The sequence below is a fragment of the Orbicella franksi genome, chromosome 12 (genome assembly GCF_964199315.1).
Source record: "Orbicella franksi chromosome 12, jaOrbFran1.1, whole genome shotgun sequence".
Lineage (NCBI taxonomy): Eukaryota > Metazoa > Cnidaria > Anthozoa > Scleractinia > Merulinidae > Orbicella > Orbicella franksi.
Genome location: NC_138156.1, coordinates 14,544,775 through 14,568,761, shown reverse-complemented (window position 1 = coordinate 14,568,761; position 23,987 = coordinate 14,544,775). Strand labels below are relative to the sequence as shown.

General features: G+C 38.7%; 2 protein-coding genes and 1 long non-coding RNA gene across 4 annotated transcripts in view; 2 read left to right on the top strand and 1 right to left on the bottom strand.

The window, feature by feature from the left end:
* The window catches only part of LOC145462442 (uncharacterized), a 72,996-nt gene extending 70,067 nt beyond the window's left edge, over positions 1–2,929 (top strand). Inside the window, exon 9 of one of the 2 annotated variants that reach the window (XR_014041194.1) lies at positions 1–48. This exon is cut by the window's left edge and continues 37 nt beyond it. Coding sequence is in view for 1 of the 2 variants with exons in the window: in XM_081445973.1 (XP_081302099.1) it covers positions 1–114 (114 nt within the window). In the remaining variant the exon portion in view is untranslated. The other variant, XM_081445973.1, reaches the window with a different exon arrangement.
* A 4,213-nt stretch (positions 2,930–7,142) lies between these two features.
* LOC145462501 (uncharacterized) lies at positions 7,143–21,317 on the top strand. The gene is made up of 2 exons (XR_014041202.1): positions 7,143–7,720; positions 12,327–21,317. It is a non-coding gene; the product is annotated as an uncharacterized LOC145462501 (long non-coding RNA).
* Positions 21,318–22,920: 1,603 nt separating this feature from the next.
* LOC145462244 (uncharacterized) lies at positions 22,921–23,691 on the bottom strand. Its single transcript, XM_081445748.1, has one exon. It carries the CDS (start codon positions 23,689–23,691, stop codon positions 22,921–22,923), a length of 771 nt encoding a protein of 256 aa, XP_081301874.1.
* Between the last annotated feature and the right edge of the window lie 296 nt (positions 23,692–23,987).

Genomic DNA, 23,987 nt, shown 5'->3' with positions numbered 1-23,987 from the left:
AATTGTGTATCAGTCAGACCAGTGAGGCAGACAGAACTACAGGCAGTGATGGTATTCTTGCAAGCCTCTCAGCTGGCTATGCAACAACAGCTAGCTGCCCTCAAGGAAGACTAAGCAGCAACTACACCAATAATTCAAATGTTATTTATTTTTATTGATGACTTTCAATGTAGAATTTGAGAGCTTCTTAGCTGACAAACATGAAACTTGCAAAATATTTCAACACAGAAATGCGATTTTATAAATGACAACATTCTAAACGTCTTACGCTGAAGCAAGAACATAAATTTCAACTTCACATGCACTCAGTAACTTACCCGCAAGGTATATGGGCAAGGGTGTAAAGCACAAATAATTCCCTCATTCAAGTTTACTTATCTCTCGTGCTACTTAACCAACCATAAAATATACCCGTTTGAATTCCTTAGATACGCATAACTCTTCACTTTCCCACAGGCATATTTTCGCTATTCCTTTCCGAGTAAATTTCCACTGGATTTGCATATTGCAAATATCAACTGCAACTCTTCCATTGTCATCAATATTCCCTCGCTTTTCGTTATCAAAATAATCGCCCTTCCTCCCGTAAGGACGATAGTTCAATCCCGTTTACGCGATCAGACCCGGCGTTTGCATAAATGCAGGGGCGAAGCCAGGGGGTCACCTAGGGGCCCCCTCCTCCCCATTTTTAGTGCAGAGTGCACTATTGGGATGGTTATGGGAGCTGCTTGCCGCTAAGGAACTATGGCCTCATGGCGTTAAGGTGTAAACTTTAATGTTTTGTTTAATTAATTAATTTCAATTAATTAATTAGTCTAGAGGCAAGGAAGTAGTGGGGGTAGGGTGGGAAAGGTACATGTGCACTCTACGTAAAACACATTCTATCGCCGTCACTTAACTTTGAACATCGCAAAGCTATATATTTGTTTCAGGTAACCCCTTGCTCTCCTTGTGGTACCATTCTCCTTAGAACAAAACTAATTTGCTCTAACCGCATGCGTAGATTAGTTAGCGTTCGTGGCTTCTATATTAGGTGAAGGACACATTATACACGGAATCACGCACAAATGTTGAGTGGTTTTCCTTATGGTAGAGCTCAACATGTAAGACGCATGCGTTCTAGCATCGTTAGTGTTATACACTATCTTTCCACGCGGTATTTTATATATCATGTCATGTGACCAAGGACGGCAGTTATTTTTCAGTTAGCGCCAATTGTCCCTTTTTATTGCAAAAGTGAAACGTTACTGTGGCTGCGTAGCTTTTAGAATTACACACAGGTCGGTTCAACAAATATCATCTGCTGTTTTCAATCTACAATAGTGTGCTTGTCAGGGTTCAAATGTATTGCTTCTCCTTAGCGGCTTGTTTATTTCTTGTCTTAATTGTGTCTGTAAGAGAGACCAAAAAGTTCCCAAGTTAGTGGCTTTAATACTTCGCAAATTGTAAATTTGTAACAAAAGAAACCAGGAAAATGCTCAAATATTGCTGCAGACGCCGTAGCACCTTATGAAAGTGCAAATTAATTTAATCAGTCTTTGAGGAGACTCACTCATATCGGCCAAGTAGCGCTGTTTATCTTCAATACTTTTCGTTGAAATGCTTCTCAGCCATCAATATCGTTGTGTGTTAATTTTGAACTGTTTTATTGTTAACAACAAAGGTGGCAACAGAAAAAGAAAGTGGTATTTCGTGACTATCTGATAATTAAATTAGTTCTTGTTCATCGGTAAAAATTTGCATTTTTAGTAAAACAACATCGTTTCTGTTCCGTTTCATCATCACTACATCAGATATTTAACTTTCTTTCATTTATCTCCAAAAAACAAGGACATCTTCCGTATGTTTTGGAGAAAACAAGGGTTTCATATTACATGCCTTTGCGAGGAAAACAAAAGTATCAAGTTACAAAGTTGGCGTGAAGAGCTAAATTGTCATGTTTGCTCTTTCAGCGTATTATTGAATTTAAAATGGACGAAAATCAACATCAGTAGTAATTAATTTGTTCGTAATTTTTGGACCTTGAATGAAATACAACCTTGAAACACACACTGCAAAGGGGAAAAGCCGTAGCAGACTACCAAGGTAGACACAAACCGGAAGTAAAGCGAGCAGGGGTGAGTACTTATGGGACTACTGTACCAGAGCTATCAATTGCGCTCTGCACTATCTGAGATTGTCTCACTAGTTTTGACTGAGCGTGTGCATTTTTTACTAGAGTCGACGTGATATCTCAAGTTGCGATAGTTCGTCGAAAAAGCATGTTCTTTCACTATTGTTCTCACCCTCTCGTGGGCTCTTATCTGAGTCTCGCTATGACGGGATGACGCAACACGACAGGACGAGCTTTGCAGTAAACGAGAGCGTGTTCATAGCCTGCAGAACAAGTGGATTGGTGAGACAGCGGGAGACGCGTTACACCGCGAGTGCGGGCTACGAGAACAAGCAAGGAGTGCGAGTCGCTCTCCGCGCCCATGTATCGCGCTTCGCGATCTGCCTCGCAAATCCGCAGGCTAATATGCAGGCTACTTATAGCCTGTGTTACCGGTATCGGCTGAGCTAGCGTTCCTTCAGTTCTCGCGAGCCGGTGACAACATAGCCAAAATTTAAGGTGGCTCTGAACTTTTTGAAACTTTGCTAAAAGCTGCGTCTTATCATGCTTATCAAGATTTGATAATAGCGGAGCTCCGGCGGGCCGCCAAGTGGAGCACCATAACTATAGGAACAGAACCACATGCATGCATTGAAATAGAAACCCATGCAATTCTTTTTTCATGGTCAACATGGCTAGCGGCATGGATCGCGGGCCCGTGCGCCCAAAGACGACGTCGCACAGCATAGCGGCCATACTCCAGCTAATACCAAGTCCTGGTTTACAGCGTACGTCTTATATTTGACATCCATGTCATGGTCAATTGATACCTGTCAAAACTAGGTATCCGCTGACTAGTATTACGTGACCATATCGCGGGTTCAGGTTTATAGCTCATCGACGTCATGTGTTTTTTAAAGTTGACCGCTGACCCTTGTTTTCGATAGGATCGCGGACTCGTGTCAGGTTAATTTGTTGTAATCAGGGCCGGGTTGTTCGGAAATCGAGTTAACCCTAACCCAGGATTAAAAATTAACCGAAGTATTTATCTTCTATACAAATGTTTGCGTAGTTTGAGATCATTTAAAATCAAAACAGAAAACTTCACCGCAAAATTACAAAACTCAAATCAAAATTCTTAGTTTTCAAATTCTCAAACTTCTCAATCAAAATTGGTCAGCCTAATCGGGCTTTGAACAAAGCGGCCCAGGAGCTTCGCTTTTACGCTCGGGTAAATTTATATGTTATGAAAAACATTTACCGTCGCGTTTCTGAATTATAAGCCCCTAAAGCTGTAATTAAGGGTCGTTTTAGCAGGTCATACTGTTGCTATGGTAACCTATTGTGTCACAAAAATGAACATAGGCACGCAAGGCGTGCAAGAGTTATTTTTGTGTGTGAAGTGTTGGAGATAGAAGTATTCATGGTACAGTAATGATTTGGTTAATTTGACAAGTTATTTTGGTTGCGATGTTACATCGGTCATGGTAAGATCGCTAAATAGTAAGCCATAAAATGTTTGACTGAACAAACTACAGTAATCTGACACGTCTCCAGATTAATGTAGATACCATATTATTTTCTAACAGGCAATTTGATTCGTTCTTTGATACAACCCGCACTGTGATTGGTGTGACACACGCACATGCATAACTCCCTCACTCACCGATCACATAACCCTTCCAACCCCCAAGAGGAATTTTTGCTCAAAAATACTTAACTTAATTTTGAGACTTTTTCGTATTTTATACGAGTCGTAAGTTTACCTTTTTACACAACACAACACAACACAACACAACTTCACCGAAAATAGAAAGAAAGAGAAAAAAACCTCTGACACGTTGAAAGTCTGATTTAATTAAATTGCACTTTAACTTGGTGCCACGCAGTCTTCAAAGAACAACATTTGAACAGTTTTCATACTTTTTACCTTTAAAAATATCGGACTGAAATGAATGTCATCAAATAAAACTATTAAACTGCTACTGCAGAGACGTAAAAACCTTCCAGAAATGAAAGCTTCTTTTTTTGTTTAATATCCTGGAAACGATAGCCGATAACCTGTCAGCTCTAATTGAATTTACTCCCATATAAAAAACAAAAGTGTTAAGTTACCATTTGTTACTAAAGATAGCAAACATCTCGTGGGAAAGAGTGGTGACGATTCGTCAGCTCTGATTGAATTTACTACCTTGTGAAAAACAAGAGTGTCAAATTACACTTTGTAACTAAAAAACAAAAATATCTTGTTATATTTGCATGCAACAAGAACAAAACATTACTATTGTAAACGATAGAACTGTTTCAAATCTGAAGTCTCGTCCCCTCTAAAACATGTCCTAAGAACTAGACGCGACGATTCGTGACCTCTAATTGAATTTACTCCTTGTGAAAAACAAAAGTATCAAGTTGCCTTTGTAACTAAAAATAAAAATATCTCGTTGCATTTGCATACTACTAACTCACGAACAGTTTCACACCTCAAGGCTCATCTCGTTCATTAACTAAAATCCTCAACCTAACCCAAAGAAAATGTCGAAGTGAACCCAATATATGAATACTTCCTCCTCTTTTATAGAAGAATGAATACGGCCGTTCTGAACTCTATCGGGATCAAATCTTCTCACATACCATTTACCTTTACAATAAGAAATTTGATTGGCTGTTTATAGTAGATCCAATCTGATTGGTGTGACATACATACATCTCTCACTCACTCACTCACTCACTCACTTACTCACTCACTCACCCATTGACCCGTCCATAACATACCCGACGCGCCGACTAAGAGGTATTTTTTTTACAAAAAAATAACTCAATAAACTGTTCCCTAATGATTGGGCAGGTTTTTGATACTGTACCATGATTGTGATAAAGTGATAAAGAGTGGTTATAACGATCCATCAAAATCTTAGTCACGTATAAATCAACGCATTGCGCGACATTGACCAAAATTTGGAAAACGATAATTGGGCCCACCCCATAGAGAAATCCTAGCTTCGCCCCAGAAATGGCTTGTCAATTTTTTTTACTTGTTAAAAATCGCCTAAATTCCTGTACATATAACAAAAACGGTTGAAAATACTTTGAAGCAAAACGATAGTTAAATTTGTTCCGTCGTGCCGTGAGCGATGGAAACCCATCTGCTGTCTGTGGTTTCTGTGGTCTAAAGATCTCCCTTGTGATCTTTAGACATTTTGGGTGCTGTGTCCATGCTTTGTCAGAAAGAACAATTAATCTCAACAATTTTGAAGTTCCCATTTCCAATTCCCCAGTCGCTATTCCATATTTTCCATCCCCGTTTTAGTAACAGCTAAAGTAAAATTGGGCCTATTTTGCAAGGACGGAAATTCCTGAAAATGCTGTTCCATTCGCGACTGGAAATTCACTTCCAGACGTAGAAGAGCATAACTTTCGGTCGAAAATAAGGAGTGAATGAGGAATGGTTGTCAGTTAACAGGTACCTCCGATGTTGTCTATTAAAATATTTATTACAACTAAGTGCATCTGAACTAACATGTAACCAATTTAGTTGGCAAATTTCCGTCGCAAAGAGTTAAAAATCCAAACGCTGACAAGTCGATGGATTTGTTTAGAACTGATACTATCGACAGGTAGCTCGTCATGTATATGATAAGATATTCACATTGGTTCTTGCTGGTGGCTTATTGTATTCTAAAAGTGTTTTCTCTCTCGTTGCCCAAGAGAGCCGCGATAAACCTAGAGGACTCCAATTCTGGTAAGATGTTTTAAACCACGTTTATATGTATAAACAATAACCTCCATTTGGGATTAAAATATATAACCAATAGCCTCTATTTGGTGCAGAAGTATGCTCGGATATTTGTCCGCGGACTTAGTCTGTTCCGAGAAGCGAATAGTTTTCGAGAGCGTAGCTCGAGGAACACTGAGCTTTGGGGAACAGATGATATCCAAAGACAAATTTTCGAGCATATTTTCACGCCAAATGGAGGCTATTGTGTTTATTATCCTCCAAATATTTTTCGCAACACACGCGATTTTGAAAACTGGGGAATATCACTAATGCTGTGTTTTCACGAGAGAGGTTTACTACGGTTACTGCTTACCGAGGTTTCCTTACCAAACCGCAATTATTAGAGGAGCTGTTTACACGGAACTAATTAATAAACTAAAGTACGCCGCATACAACGGACGATTTCAGGTTTTCTTGGAAAGCGAGGGCTGCAATGTTGCACAGAAACTATTGGAAAATTATAAAATTTCTGACTTTACTCCAATACCGAACGCAGGTCGTCAATTTGTTTGCGGTGATGTCGCGCCAAACTCTCCTTAAATGTAACGCTTTGTAGATGAATACTGGAAAGAAAATTTTGATGCGTTTTCCACGATTTTCAGCCGATGAATTTTATGTATCACTTGGACTTGAATGATAACGCGTCGTTTACTTTGTCAAAATCCTAAACTAGATTGAAACAGCCCATACTAAACGCATCAGTTGTGTTAACACCTTGTCTTTTACGACGTTTGTCCAACGCTGATCTTAGCGGCCATCTTAGGGGAAGTGTTACGGTTCGCCATGAGTCTGCATATCTGTGTCCACAAGCGTCATTTATACATGTCAGTTGTGAAATCACTCCTATATATATGTCGAGGCTTTTAAAACACGATATGTGCTTCCTTAATTGTAAACGAATCAAGCAGGATGGCTGTTTATAGAACATGTTTTTTTTTTCTCATTACTTTTAAGCTATAGGTATCCATAAGGCTTTTTCTGCAGGGATGTTTGGCTAGCGCGCACAAAATGTGTTATCAGCCTTGAACGGGAAAAATGTCCGTTTTCCTAATTGTAGAGAAAACCGGTGAATGGGGATTACACCAGGACTAAGAAATTAAACCGCAAGGTGCCCTTCAGGCGAGTACAATTTGTAAGCCTGAGAGTGCAATTCACTCTGCAGAATTTTGTTTTCTTCACTTCTCCTTTGCACGATTTGTTTTTTCAGTCACCGTCCCTTGTGACTATTTTTTTTCGGCTTTTTCCCCACCCCCCCCCCCCCACCCTCCCCGCCCCCATCACTTTTCTAATGGTCCGTCTCTAAACCATGCCTGACAGGGGCGGGGCAGAAGACTCCTGAAATTCGCGTATCTGGATCATCCACCAAAAAGTGACGTCACATCCGGTTTAACCTGTGCCGCGCAGCTCGTTTCACAAAGCGAAAAAATGGCGTTTCGATTGGGGAAGATTTTCCTCTATTTGCAAACCATCAGGTTCGTGTCCTTTCATACTGAGGATAGAAGGATGTTACAGGCACATTTCTTCGACTTTTTAAGCAAAACTTTCGGCAAAACAGCATAGTTTAGTGTTGTTTTGAAGGAAAATAACGGAGTGCCTTCTGTCATCGAATGGCGGATTTTACACATTTGCAAAACTGGTGTTGTTCCGACTTTTGGTTCTTATTGTTCGTGATTCGGTTATAACACTAAGTGCAATAGCCTATAATGTTAACAACAACCTGGATGAAGTATTGCTGGCCATGGTTTGCACTGTGCACTACGGGAACATGTTTAACAGAAGCCGTTTTTTTCTAAAAGTGAACACAGTTGAAGCTCTGTATCCACGAGCGTGTGGTGGAAAATCGTATACGCCAGGTTAGTATCCTATTTCCGTATCTCTTGTTGAATACTTTTTTTCTCTGTAAGAAATAATCTATGTTGAGAGCTAGAGTTCATTGTAAATGCGTGTGTTAGGGTTATCAGATTTCCCAGAAGAAAATCAACAAAGGATGAAGCAGTCCAGATGAGTAGAACTAATTTCCTTCAGTCATCCAATGGTTAATTGTACATTCCTCTGTATTGTCTGAATTGCAATACTGGCCTGGGGATCAACTTCTTTGGGCAGTTCAAAAAGAGGGGGTTGGCCTGTTTAGGGTTAGCTCCCAATGGTTTGGTATATCCTTACCTCTTAACTTTACCCCTGCTTTTGACAGGTACCCACTTCTGCTGTGACCCGGGGGGGTGGGGGGCTACTCCCTTATATGCGCTATATAGGTATGTGGGCCTCAAAGGGTATGGTTTTTCAGCCATTTTGGTCATAAATAAAGTATGGATTTTGGCCACTTTGGTCTTGAATAGGGTATGGGTTTTGTACTCTAGTCTTGAATTGGGTAATGTTGTTCAGAAGAAGCTGCTTTTTCATCATTAGTGATAAGACCATAAACAAAAGGCCTTCATAAATTATGTTTAGGGCAACTGTGTCAGCGGCAACGGTTGTAAATAGGTTATCAAATTTTTGATCTGGTCATAAAGAGGGTAGGGAAAATCGCAGATTTTGGTGATCAATAGAGCAAGGGTCTTAGGAAGCAGGCCACACACCCCCACCAATTTTTTCTGGTAGTACCAAACCTCCCGGGTACTGTAGAGTGGTTCATAAATAAATGTTGGACAGAATTCTAATTTTATCTTGTAATTAGCTTTAACCTGTAAATTATTATCTATTAATAATGAAATAGAGAACATCTTCTCTCTTTCTATTCAACAATTGGACTATGAGGTCAAGGCTTCTTTGAGGTGATAGTTTGAGGCTGTATCAACCGTATTATCACCTGATGGGAATCTTGAGCTCGGAATCCAATAATATTGTTAAGTAGAATTGTATGATTAACCGCGCGGCCATGGGCCGAGCGCGGTTGATGTTCTACCCTTGGTTTATTTTATTTTTTTTTTTTTTGTCGGAGACCAGACGCAGATCTCCACTCGGCCAACTTTGAATTACGCAATCTGTAATGTTTACTCACCAAACCTTGTTTCTTCAGGGTCAACAGAAATCTCAGATTACAAAATCACGCCGAACCTACACATTGCAAAAAAATCTCTTCAAAACCCTGACATTGAAGCGATATATCACTTTAGCGTTAATAGCTACCACACATCGGCAGAAGGTTAATCTATTCCTTAACAATCCAGCTTTATCATGCTAAAATTTCAGCAAAATTGAACAAAACCAGAATTAATTAGAATTTTTTTTGTGACCTCACTCCCCAGACTTGACTTAACAAAGGGAGCAACGGTCGCCCATAGCAACCGAAAAACACGAACATAACAAAGCCGATGTTTCGGCCAAAAAGCTCCAGAATTATCGCCTGAGAGCTTAAACATGAATGGGAACATCTTTTTCGAACTTTTTTCAACTCATTTAGACAAAAGAATGGCCTCGGCAGGCTACAAAAATGACCAAGAGAAAAAACAGAACAAGACAGTAGAACAAACCGATAATATTTCACCGCGTGGCTTTCGGCACGAAAACGAAAATACAGCTTACTTCTGGATAAAGTCAGCCTTAGAAGCCACCAACTGGTCCCATATTACTTTCTGTATCCTTACAAATGTCCTGACTTCCATCTCCGAAAGATTTTGCCCAATTTTGAGCAAATAAACATTTCGCCGACAGCGACCACCATTACGGTGGCTTGCATACTAAATTAGCTAACTTGACAAAATTCTCCCGCGGGGGGGAGGATGTGATGAAAAGAGCTGAAAAATGGCCTGTAATTGGCTAATGATGAGATCTTCCCACTGTCCAAATTTGGTGAGAATCGAAAGTAACGCCAATTTTCTGTCACGTTTTCAATCTGTAGCCACTGGAGTGACCAAAATCGATACATCGGTCGGGATAGAGTTTCATTATTAAACTACATGACTTGTGTGACTACTTTGCTAGCCCTTTACTCGTGGAAAACACTAATCAAATTTAATCATGTCTTTAAAGAAAGAAAGCTGTTGTTAATAGTGTTATTATCGTGTGGTTCATATCGTTCATGACCATACATATCCCGAAGAAAGTTCTAGATTAGGACCATTACGTCATCGGAGATTTGTCAACGGCTACCACTGATGGTGCAATAATACAGTTTGTGTTGATCAAGTGATATGATGTCTACAGTAAGAAAAGAATCATCAGTGACTGCTTTGAAATGTGCACAACATTCCGACGGTAGTGCTAAGCAAACAGTTAAATTTTAAAAGCGCGGTTATAAGATCTAAAAGATCTTCTTGTTTATCATTGTTTCTCTATCAAACTTCATACTTGGGTGCAATCATACAATCTGAAATTCTCATACTTGTAGGACTTCATAATTAGTTAAATTCAACTATTTTGAGATTTTAAAGTTATGTTCTTTATCAAATTAACTCAACAAAAGATGCTGTGGGAACACAGGCCGCTGATGGTTGTTTACACAGCTTTTTTTAGTTCTTCCAAAGATCTATTTTCAACACCTCATCTTTTGTTAATCTGGTAGGAATACAATGTAGCTCTGCAGCAACAGGACCTTTGTTCATTATTTGATCAATGTTTAAATGGCATCTACCTTCCATCTCATAAAGAAAAAAGGAAAAATGGGTCTCATATGCATGTATCAAATAATTCACAAAGGTCAGTTGTGATTGCTCCATTATGGGTGGGCTGAAAGTTCTAGCTTAAAGTGATTTTTTGCCATTAATTCCCCATGCATTTGGCTGAAGTTGACCCTGCATGATTATTCAATTATTGATTATTGAATAATCAAATGTACAAATATCCCTCTTTGTTTGAGTTTCCCTCAGTCATTCAATTACAGTGGGTTTTGCCAAGTTAATTTTCTCTTCTTTGTAAATTGATATTTTTGCTTTAAATTTTAATAGCCGTAGGTGTGTTTCCAATAGAGCTATAAGCCTACCCACTTGATGTAATATTGGGTTGAGTGTATGACATCATCAGTAACCTCATTTGCATATTACACACATTTTTCAAACTTAAACATCTTTGAAACTGATGCAGATATTTGCAAAAGGTTAACAACATTTTTAATCTTTTGTGGAATTCTATGTGATACACCTACAAATTCTGACTCAAGGGGTAAAAGTTAAATGAGAGAAGCACGTTAAAGCGTTGAGTTGAAGAGAATTTTGGAGGGGAATTTGATGTGGTTATTGAATTGACAGAGGTTGGCTTTGCTATTGCTTTTGTTATTGTCTTCTATATTTTTGAGGCAGAGTGGTTGTTGGCAAAAGCACAACTGGCAATGTCCTCACTGACCTGTGTTTAGGTGTTTTTAGGTTTTTGTCTCTGACATTGAAGTTCAATTTAAGTAGTAATACACTGTCTTTACAATAGAACATTGGATATTAATAGTATAGTTATTTTAATACCCTCATGCCAAAATTATAGTAATTTTATGGCTCAATTTCTACCTCTGCTTTAATTTGTTTACACCAGTTTATTTTTTTAAACCAATTTAATGTCATCAAAGGAGAAGGGGGAATCTGAGAACAATAATAAATTAGACCAACAAATATAAATAAATTTGCAATGATTGCTCTCATTGTCTAGTGGAGATGAAGTGGACCAAAAGGTCAGAGATCTGATGTCTGAATCTAGGTCTGTCTGTACAAAATAAAAAAAGATGGTGTTGTAGTATGGGAGTATTATGGTAAGTTATGTTGGGGGGTTGATATGGGATTCTGGCTGTACTGTTGTAGGGTAGGAATAGGGACTTAGGGGGTGGGTGGTGTGCTTGTGATTCTTTTCAAGAACCACTCTGAAAGTGAAAACAAACTGGTTTGAAAGATATACAGCAGAGGTAAAAATTATACATTATATCTTGTTTTTCTTAGGTGGTAAATGAGCAAATACCCACAAGAGAAATACAAACAAGAGAAGCACTTTATTTCTCTTCTTAATCAGTGTTCTTCTGAATTCCTCTTGTTAAAGTAAATTACTTTTTCTGTTGAGATAACATTCTTACACTGGACTTTTCCTCTGAAACCCTTACTAACAAAATAATCATTCCTAACGAAAATTATACTTTTTACGATAACTGTAGAAATTGTTGTGCGCTCATTGGCTAATTTTCATCGTCAATAAGCAGACCTGTAGGCACATAAATTTATAATTTAAGAGATGTGTCAATGAGCAAGAGCATACAATTTGGCAATGAATTTGTTATTAAAAAAAAACAAATTGATGTCAGTTTTTCCTGTGTTTGCAGATGAGTGTTTGAGTGTATGCTATCGCCCTGTGGATCCACAGCAACTGTGACAATGTTATGACCAAATTCATGATCAATAATGTTCAAGACAGATGCATGAAAAATTGATGTCAATTTGTTAAACTGAAAAAGATTCGGTTGTTGGTCTTTTTGTGACTGATGGGGGTCTCTAAAAGTTCTCAGTTGTTGTTTAATTTTAGTGACTGTCATTTATGTTTGTATTTTCTTAGGTGGTTACCTCCTGGCATATACACCCCACACCGGCATACAATCCCTTGATTTAGATGATGCTGAACCTGCTTTTCCCATCTTTAACATACATGTAAGAGTGCCAGTGGACCTGTCCAAATGTGATTCTTTTTACTGATAATGCAAATCATAATAAAGATACAAAGCCTCTCTGGTGTGATTTCTTCCTTTACAGTGAAGTGCAACCTATCCAAAAGTTGCATTCTGTAAAAGGTTTACAAAAATTATAAAATATAGGAGCTCCTCTGAAAGAATAGTTTGTTGTTTTTTTCTGTTCATTTTTTCCGTTGAACATTTATATTTTCCTAATAAGCAGTTTCTTCACAACACATTTTAAGATGATAAATAGCCATAAAAATGACATTTTTATCTCTGAGATCATTTTCAAGATTAAAAAAAGTAATAATATATAAAAATAACTTTTTTTAATCTTGAAAATGATCTCAGAGATAAAAATGTCATTTTTATGGCTATTTATCATCTTAAAATGTGTTGTGAAGAAACTGCTTATTAGGAAAATATAAAATATATATTATATCTTTTCTTTTCTTTGGGGAGGGACTTTTTGAGAATTTCCCTAAAAATATCACAAGGTATAAAGGAAGGAGGGAAAATAAAAGTTATGTTTTCATTATCAGATTGAGTCTCTCTATGAAGCTGCAAAGTATGGTTATTATTTTATACTGTTGTGGATAACGTTAGGCCCATTTTAATTCAAAATACAAATGGGAACTCGCATTGATAATCACACAATCCCTTGGCACTGTTTTGTTTTTTAATTGGTTTTTTTCCAGAAAACAATTTGAACATCTTGTTACACAAAGAGGGGGGGTGGATTGGGAGGTATTCTACATAGTTTTAAATGGGGAAGCTCCATCTCAAGGTCCACCCATTAATACTGTATCCCTTTTCTTAACCCTTAGAAAGAAGTTGTAAAATATCTTTTTGAACAATATATCAGAATCCCCTCATTCTGGCTCAGGAGAGTAAATGAGAGATTATCAACAACATTTTAGAACCAGAAGAAAGGAAATCCCTGAAAGAAAGATTTCTGTACCCTTTTGTACACCTGAATTCAACTTGTCAGAAATCCCTTACCCTTAAATAGTTATATCTGAGGCCTGAAAACTTTTGAGCAGAGCTTCCCCGTATATGTCATTACAAGGAGTCCTCCCACATACACAATTCAGGAACTCTTTACAAGTAGTGATGAAGCTGGCTGTAAGACTGGTCTGATCAGGCAGCTTCTTCAGTTTTTGAGTACAAACTTGTTACTCTCAGTCAACTTCTAGTATGGAACCTTTTCTTTTCTGGTCTGGTCCAAGTTCACAGACACTACCAGCTAGCAATCACTTTCACACCACTAACACTAACAATGTCACTCGCAGTCTGGTTGTTCAGCTCCACCACACCATGTTTCATGGTCACTCATCATTGTCAGACATGAGTTCATAATAGCTTGTAACATTCACCAGCCTGGCAGTGTAATTGTTGCTATTGCCTGTTCCCAGACTTCTTTTGTGGATGGGTGTTGGAGCATGATATTTCATTACTGTTTGCAAACAGTTTGTGAAGATCACACATTGAAAGAGTGATGAATCAAAATGATTGAACTCTATAAGACAGAATTGCTAGTGTTCTCTCATTCCCTGGGACTGAAATGTCTTGATGTAAGCTTGTATAGAGAAAGCACATTCAAAATAAGGCAAAATGTATGAGTAACCTTTCAAAATAAGCTGCAATTATGATAGGGATTAAAAGACAAGGAACTTGGTCAGCAAACAAGGCAAATGAAAGGAATCGCAGAAATGAAAGGTGCATGCATGCTTGACCTCATAAGATCCGGGGGGGGGGGTATTGAAACCTTATAGTGTTGCTGACACTCAACACTGTTGAAAGGGTAAAATAAATTAGATTATAACTGGAGAAAAAACACGAGATACCCAAATTACTGAATCACCCATAAGACTATCTTCTTGTTTATTTTTAAGGGGTTCACGGCCTGCCTATGTTAAAGGAAGCATTTACCAATTAAGGAATTGCCAAGGGAAAAGTTAAAATAACTTGTTCAAGGTTCTCAACCAATCGTAACAGAATTTATAACACCAGTTTGAGTCACAAGCAAGAACATGAATTTGCGATAGTGTCGATCGGCAAGAAAGTTCCGCCGTGTTGTGTGTGTGGGTCTATTCCTGCAGTGTGATACGATTACCACCTCTACATTACTCTCGAGTGTTTGTCAAGGGTAGATTAAAAATGGGCTTCTGTTGAATAGGTTCTCCCACGTCTAGAAAACTGTCATTGCGCTTTTCTCTTAGTTTAATGCCTACCTAAGAGAATAGGATATTTGAATTGAGTGCTACCTACCTAGAATTCATTATTTCCATGCAAACGATGACTCCTGTGGAATTCAGCGAAGAAGAAACGACGACATTTCGTAAAAACACACGCCTTCAAAAAAGCGTGTTTTTGAAAAAATAATCGTTCTGTTCCTCAAACAAACGATATGACGAGGAAGACGACAAAATGTTTATCGTGGCCAAATAAAACGTTAGAAATATCCCGCCGATTACGAAATATTGCCATTTTACTTACTGAAAGAACGATTATGTCGCATTCAAATTTGATTTTGCCGCTCAGCCTGCGTTTTCACCGGATGTGACGTCACTTTTTGGTGGATGCTCCAAACACAAAAAAAGTGCCAGGCGTTACAGAGTGTTCTCCCCATCAGCGACACTATAAAGTTTCAATACACCCCCCCCCCCCGATCCTATGAGGTCAAGCATGCACCTTTAATTTCTTCGATTCCTTTCATTTGCCTTGTTTACAGACCAAGTTCCCTATCTTTTAATGCTTAACTATCATGTATTTGCAACTTATTTTGAAAGGTTTCTTAGACATTTTGCCCTATTTTCAGTCTGCTTTCAGCTTACATCAAGACATTTCAGTCCCAGGGAATGACAGAACACCAGCAATTCTGACAATTCTCTCTTATAGAGTTCAATTATTTTGATTCATCACTCTTTCAATGGGCGATCTTAAGCCCTGACACCCAGCCATAAAAGGAAGTCTGGGAACAGGCAATAGCAACAATGACACTGACAGGCTGGTGAATTTTACAAGCTAATGAACTCATGTCTGACAATGATGAGTGACCATGGTGCGGTGGAACTGAACAACCAGAATTTGAGTGACGTCGTTAGTGTTAATGTTGTAAACGTGACTGCTAGCTAGTAGTGTCTGTGAACTTGGACCAGACCAGAAAAGAAAAGGTTCCATACTAGAAGTTGACTGAGAACAACAAGTTTGTACTCACAAACTGAAGAAGCTGGCTGATCAGACCAGTCTTAAAGCCAGCTTCATTACTACTTATTAAGAGTTCCTGACTTGGGAGGACTCCCTGTAATGACATATATGGTGAGGCTCCACTCAAAAGTTTTCTGGCTTCAGGTACAACTATTAAAGGGTAAGGGATTTCTGACAAGTTGAATTCAGGTCTATGAAAGGGTAGGGAAATCTGTCTTTTAGGGATTTCCCTTCTTCTGGTTCTAAAATGTTGTTGATAATCTGTCATTTATTCTACTGAGCCAGAATGAGGGGATTCTGTTATATTGTTCAAAAAGACATTTTAAAACTTCTTTCTAAGGGTTTAGAAAAGGGATGCAGTATTCTTAAATAGGCTTGTAAAGGGGTACCCTTTTACAATGAATTGTCTTCAAAAGACGCACCTCTTCTGTCAAAATGGTACTAATGTATACAAAAGGATAAGGGGTTGGACCTTGAGATGGAGCTTCCCTATTTAAAACCATGTAGAATGCCCCCTCCCTCCCCTTCCTTGTGTAACAAGGATGTTGAAATTGTTTTGTGGAAAAAGGCAATTGAAAAACAAAACAGTACCAAGGGATTGAGTGATTATCAATGTAAGTTCCCATTTGTATTTTGAATTAAAATGGGCATAACTTTATCCACAACAGTATAAAATAATGACCATACTTTGCTTGTTCATAGGGAGACTCAAACTGATAGTGAAAACATAGCTTTTATGTTTGCCCCTGCCTTTGTACCTTGTGATAGTTTTAGGGAAATCCTCAAAATGTCCCCACCCAAAGAAAAGGAAAAAAATATAAATAAAAATCACTTTTTTTATCTTGAAAATGTTCTCTGAGATAAAAATGTCCTTTCCATGGCTAGTTTTTATCTTACAATGTGTTGTGAAGAAACTGCTTATAGGAAAATATAAATGTTCAACAAAAAAAATGAAAAGAAAAAAAAAACAAACTTTTTCAGAGCTCCTATATTCTTCAACTTACATGTAAGGTAGTAGAATTTGTTTTTACACTTTCACACTGAAGAAAACACCACAGAAATGAGAATTATTGTTATTGTGTCTGAGCTGCATATTTTTGAAATGGAAACATTTCCCATAAAATTTTTACATTATATTCTTGCCAGTACAAAAAACATACCAAATGTATTTTGGAGAGAGGAGTACTTATAAAATTAATACAAACTGGTGTAGTTTAATTTTCCATTTAATTTTTGTAAGCCTCTCACAGAATGCAACTTTTGGTTACGTTGCACTTCACTGTCAAGGAAGAAATCACACCAAGGTGGCTTTTTATCTTTATTATAATTTCCATTCTCAATAAAAAAATCACACTTGGACAGGTCTCTTGTGGGTATTTGCTCATTTACCACCTATAAAAAACAAGATATAATGTATAATTTTTACCTGTGCTGTAAATTTTTCAAATCAGTTTGTTTTCACTTTCAGAGTGGTTTTTAAAAAGGATCACAAGCACACCACCCACCCCTCAGTCCCTATTCCTACCCTACAACAGTTCAGCCAGGATCCCATATCAACCCCCCAACATAACTTACCATAATACTCCTATACAACAAGACAATCTTTTTTATATTTTGTATAGACAGACCTAGATGCAAACATCAGATCTCTGACTTTTTGGCCCACTTCATCTCCACTAGGCCATGAAAGCAATCATTGCAAATTTCCTTATATTTGTTGGTCTAATTTATTGTTGCTCTCAGATTCCCCCTTCCCCTTTGATGAAATTAAATTGGTTTAAAAAAATAAACTGGTTTAAACAAATTAAAGTTGAGGTAGAAATTGAGCCATAAAATTACTATAATGTTAGTATGAGGATATTGAAATATAACTATACTATTAATATCCATATGTTCTATTGTAAAGACAGTGTAACTACTTCAATTAACGTTCATTGTTAGAGACAAAAACCTAAAAACACCTAAACACAAGTCAGTGAGGATATTGCCAGTTTTGCTTTTGCCAACAACCACTCTGCCTCAAAAATATAGCAGATAATGACAATAACAAAACCAACCTCTGTCAATTCAATAACCGCACCAAATTCCCCTCCAAATTCCTTGCAGTAAAATTTTGCCAACAGCAAAAATTCAACTCAATGCTTTAAAGTGCTTCTATCATTAAATTTTTACCCCTTGAGTCAGAATTTTCAGGTGTATCACATAGAATTCCACAAAAGATTAAAAATGCTGTTTACCTTTTGCAAATATCTGCATCAGTTCCAAAGATATTTAAGTTTGAAAAATATGAATATGCAAATGAGGTGACTGATGTTGTCATACACTCAACTTAATATTACCTCAGGTTGGTAGGCTTATAGTTAGAACTACAGGAAACACACCTATGGCTATAAAAATTATATACAGCCTGTCTTTTCCCATGGCAACTCACTCTTTTCCAGTCCCCTCTAACCTGATTTCACTAATTCAGTGATTTTCAGCTTGAAAAACGTTTAACAAGGCTACGACTTTGACCTTGCATATTAATATATGCTTCCTGGATCGTGCTGATGAGGCACCATTGGCAAATATCAAAATGGAAAGCCAAAGGTGGTCAGCAAAGCCTATACTAGGGAAGGTTGAAACCCAGTATGTTGCCATGGTAACAAAACTGTTATGCTCATATTATGGAGGACATCTGCAAATTTCATCACAATAGCACTTTAAGCACTGTCCCTAGGAGCCCATGGTCCCTTGTATCTGGACAATAGTTCAAAACTTGTCTGGGGTGGATGATCTAAATGGTAGGTGGGAGACTCCCAGAATATTGAGGAGAGTTGCTAGAATGATTGTATAACTATCTCTTTGCAGGTACTCATTAGACACTAACACTACTAACATGACTGAGTTTGGACAATACATATTTTGTTTTTTGGATACATGTATACTGTTACTTGTCATACAAGAGGTACCTTGCCACTGAATTAAGTCTTAATGTGTGTATTTTAAAGGGGAAGGTCACTCCAAAAAACATACATTTTATGTCAACACTAATGAAAACCTTGCACTAAGGTTAGCCACTCACAGAAGTTTCAGCGTCTAAAGTGCAGGTTTTCCTTATGAAGTTCGCCTCCAAAGAAGCACCCAGGCCAAGTTTTCATGACATCATTCCATCCGAGAGATTTTGTCCTAACGGCTTCCGACAAGCCTTTTGACAGTCTACCACTCTGGGGTAATGGCTGCTCTTGAGACGTATTATTTTGAGCTAAACATGCTCTAAACTCGGAAATAATAGCATTGAAGATAGTGAAGAGGATAATCGCTTGGAAAAAAAAGAATTTGCTGACCTTGTGACAGGTGCCAAGTCAGTTGGAGGTTCTTCTCCTTCCCGCCAATTTTGAGTTGGACAGAATGAAGTCACATAAACACAGCCTGGCTGCCAAGCCAGTTGCAAAATGGTGGCCTCCAAAGTCGCTTCTTAATTTCAAGACGAACTTCTTAAGAATAGCAGGCACTTCAGAGGCTAAACATTTGGTGAGTGGAAAAGCTGAATATTCACTTGCTATAAGTGAAGACAAAAAAAGTAAGCTTTTTGGAGTGACCTTCTCCTTTAAACTGAAAACATGTGAGCTAAATGCAACAAAATGTATATTAAACCTGGGCCAGGTCAGTGTGATTTATTACAAAATTTAAATCAGCCACAAAAAAATTGTTAGCAAATGATATTACTGTGTAAAGGCTTCTGGAAGGGTTATACTTTCATAAAGCACCTGGCAGCAAGTACTATTTTGGTTTACTAAAGGAAGACTCTTGTTACTGCTAAAGGAAACTGTGTTTTGTACAGTAGGTGTCAAAATATTATGGCTTTGATGACATGATAATAGAGATATCAGCCTTGGTAATTTCAGGGGTAGGGGATAAACAATGTCCAAATAATAGAGTTATGGGACTTCATTATCAAAGTGATGCCCGATGCTTATTATAAATTGTGTACAATACTCCTAACATGTACGATAAGAAAATGACCAACTGACTGAGCTTTTGTTCAAGCCAGAATAAAGAGGCCATAATAACAAGGTGGCTATGTGAATGGGGTAGTCATAAGGCGGGTTCCACTGTGGTGATGAACATATAAGATGATCCTCTCAAACACCTACCCACAAAGATTTTGGAAAGTATAGTTTGATAAAGAAACAATGGTAAATCATGGTTTGAAGAAAATTTAATAACAATTCTACTTGACAATATTATTGGATTGCTAGCTTAAGATTTCCATCAGGTGATAATACAGTTGATAGAGCCTCAAACTATCACCTCAAAGAATTCTTGACCTTATAGTCCAACTGTTGAATAGAAACACAGAAGAAGTCCTCTATTTTATTATTAATAGATGCTAATTTACAGCTTAAAGCTAATTATAGGATAAAATTTGAATTCTGTCTAGCATTTATTTATGAAACACTTCACAGTACCCAAGGACGGGGGTGGGGGGGTACTCCCAGAAAAATTTGGTCGGGAAGTGCGACCAGATTCCCAAAACCCTTACCCTATTTATCACCAAAATCTGCGATTCTCCCTACCCTATTTATGACCAGACCAAGAATTTGACACAATTGCCCTGAACATAATTTTTGAAGGCCTTTTGTTTATAGTCTTATCAATAATGATGAAAAAGTAGCTTCTTCTAAACAACATTACCCAATTCAAGGCTAGAGTACAAAACCCATACCCTATTTAAGGCCAAAAATTAATGGCCAAAACTGATACCCTTTTCATGACCAAAACAGCTGAAAACCCATACCTATTGGGGCCACACATACCCCTATAGCGCATATAAGGGAGTACCCCTGCCCCGGGTCACAGTAGAAATGGGTACCTGTCAAAAGCAGGGGTAAAGTTAAGGGCTAAGGATATACCATACCATCGAGAGCTAACCCTAAACAGGTCAACCCCCCTCTTTTGGAACTGCCCAAAAAAGTTGATCCTCAGGCCAGCATTGCAGTTCAGACAATACAGAGGAATGTACAATTAACCACTGGATAAAATTTGAAATTCTGTCCAGTATTTATTAATGAACAACTTCACAGTACCCAGGGGGGTACTCCCAGAAAAATTTGGTGGGGGACTGCTTCACCCCTTTGTTGATCTCTTTGGGGAAATCTGATATCCCCAAAGCTCGCCTCTACTCTCAACATTGCTGATTTCTTACAGAGAAAAACCGTATTTAACAAGAGATACGGAAATAGGATACTAACCTTGAGTAGACGATTCAGGGATCATGTGTATTTTGTGCACCCTTCGACCGATATATCGGTCGACATATCGATCGACACTCGACCTAGGTATTGGCCGATATATCGACCAACACTCGACCAATATGTCAGTCGACACATCGATCGACACTTGGCCGATATATCGACCGAGATATGTCGGTCAACATATTGGCCGATATATCGGTCGAGTGTCGGTCGATATGTCGCCCAACACTCAACTGATATCTTGGTCGATATGTCGACCGAGAGTGGTTGTCTGGTTGTTGGCAACATGTCGATCGATAGGCTACCGACATTCCACCGATACTTCACCGATACTGGTGACTGTAGCCTGCATCACAGACGTAATTTAACCTAGGTTAGTAACGTCTGCTGAGCAGCGCAGACATCCCTGTTCTACCCCCCACCCCCCACCCCCCCGCTTCTCAGAGGCTTCTTTGTATAAACCTGGCATAGTCAGAATCGAACAAAACCGAACCAAACATCAATCGAACTCAATCTAACCCGATCAGTCGGATTGCTTTTCGATTGCGAAACGCAGACGTACATATATTTCTGGTAGTCGCTTCTCCCTCTCGGGTTTTTCTCGGCGGTTGAATTGGAAACTAGAGCCAGAAAAACCGGATGCTCTCGTAGGCTAAAAAAATTACCAATACGTTATTTTCTTCCTGCCCAATAATCTTACGGATAAATGCACACTGAGGCTATTTTTAGCATTTCCCGTGTCTTAGCCGGAGGGTAGGGTTTTTTGGTGAAAAAGAAAAAAAAAGAAAAAGAAGGAATTGCCCCACCAGACCCACGATACACCAAATTACTCACATAACTTATCACCGTTATAATCTTATCGATAAGTAGCACAAAAAGGTAACGTCACGGCTTGACACGATTGACATACGGCCGTTATAACGGAAAGGGAATTACTATTAATTACTATTAAAAATGAGATAAAAATAAGATATATACAAGAGAGTACCACCACCGGGAAAAAAAATATAACATACCAAAAAGGGACAATTATCACATCTTCTTGAATATACCCAACCAAGAAGTACAAGTTAGAGTACATGTGGAAAACAAGCATGGCCTTAGTAGAATCATTTAACAACAAGTACGATAGGGCAAAGCTGAAACCCAGCACCGTTCCATACCAGAAAAATCATAGGGACTACGCCAGTGAAGGCCAGATACCACGACAGCTATGGCGGTGTGAAAAAGCTGCTTAAACGTGAATTCGCGTTTTTTGATTTGTTTTATCTTGATTGTTTTGTCAAATGCTTGCGTAACTCTCCTAAATTTTAAGTCGTTCAGTAACCCCTCTTCCATGTAAAGAAATGTGAAAATCAAAAAACAGCAAAAGCATTAGTGCAATGCATGGGCAAATTCAAGACTTGCTTGTCTTTCATCAGTTCTATTCCAGCACCTTGTTATCCTTCATCGTCCTTATCCTTTTTCCCGTAAACTGTATTTTGTGTATTTGGCAGTATTTCACTTGAATGTCTTGCTTGACAACGGCTGAATGATCCGAACATATAGCCTTCAGAAATTTTTAAGGTTGACCAAAAAAGGATGAAATGCGCATAACTTAAACATCTGACACTGGCAGTCGAAGCTTTTGACTTATATTATACGACAGTCGACCGATATACCACCGAATGTCGACCGATATTCCACCGACACTCAATGGTCAAAGTATCGGCCGCGTGTCGGCCGCTATATCGATCGACACTCGACCGATGTTTCGGTCGACCTATCGACCGACACTCGGCCGATATCTCGGCCAATATATCGGTCGATATGTCGACCGACATATCTCGGTCGATATATCGGCCGAGTGTCGGTCGATATGTCGACTGACAAATCGGTCGAGTGTCGGTCGATATATCGGCCGATACCTCGGTCGAGTGACACGGGCAGATGAGAGTTCTTTGTTAAATTCTATCTCGTGGAGATCATTCGTCCTTTCAGGAAAGGGTTTTGACAGCCAGTTTGATAGAGGGTAGGCGCTGTCTCCAACTAATTAGGGTCGTATATCATTCCCACCAATTGTAACTGTTGGCCCTGTAAGAATCTCACGGTTTTCTGCAGGAGTAAAAATATTGTTATTTCGCAACACTCGTGCATCGTGCATGCTACCCGGATAACCAGCTTCTACGTCAAGAAAAGTCATAGTTCCATCCACTATTCCCTGTACAACAATGTCATGATCCTGGTATCGACTAAAGTAATCGGGCCCATTTTCTACTGGGGTTTTTATCTTAACGTGGGTGCCGTCTATAGCACCAACAACATTAGGCAAAGCAGACCACATTTGGAAACTTTCTCTTGCATCTATAATGTGTTCCTCGGTTTCGGGAAACTTGATATATAAATTCTTCAGTTCTAAGAGAGCGTCAACAACATCTTCCACTGCCTCCAGTACTGTACATCTCCCGACGTTGAAATTAGGACCTATAGCAACGTAAGAGCTTCCAGGTCCCAGTCTGTGAAGACCTATTGCCAGTATTTTCTCCGGGGATATGCATTTTCTCATTCTAGTGTCCTGTCTTGTTAGCTGTGGTCTCAGCTCGTTCAGCAAAAGCTCGAATGTCCTCTTATCAAGTCGAAGTTGCCTTCGGAAAAATGTTCCAGGAACATTCGGGTCTCTATAGTAGATTTCAAACCACGATTCTTGAGGCCTAGGAAGAGCCCAGTGGTATGGATGTCGTCGACGAAGTATTCGTCTTCTCCTCCGTCGATCGCGATCTTCGTTTTCTTTAAGCAGCAGGGCCCTGTTCTGTAGTCGATTCATCTGATCTACACAGCTTAAGAGTAATGCTATCTAAAACTGGAGTGTGTGATGCCACGAAAAAATATTAAAGAGCAAGAACGCCAGAATAATCGATATTAGTTGCGTGAATTGGTGGTTGTCCATGGTTGAAACTCTAGCGGGCCCGACGTAAAGCAAAGCGTCACTGTCACGTTATCACGTTCGTTTGTCAACTTGATCTTGAATTAAGCAGCCGGTTGTCATGAAGTTGTCATTCACTTCAGTACATGTGTGCACTGCAAATGCGGCTCAAAAATTGCTACGATTTTGTCGCGATC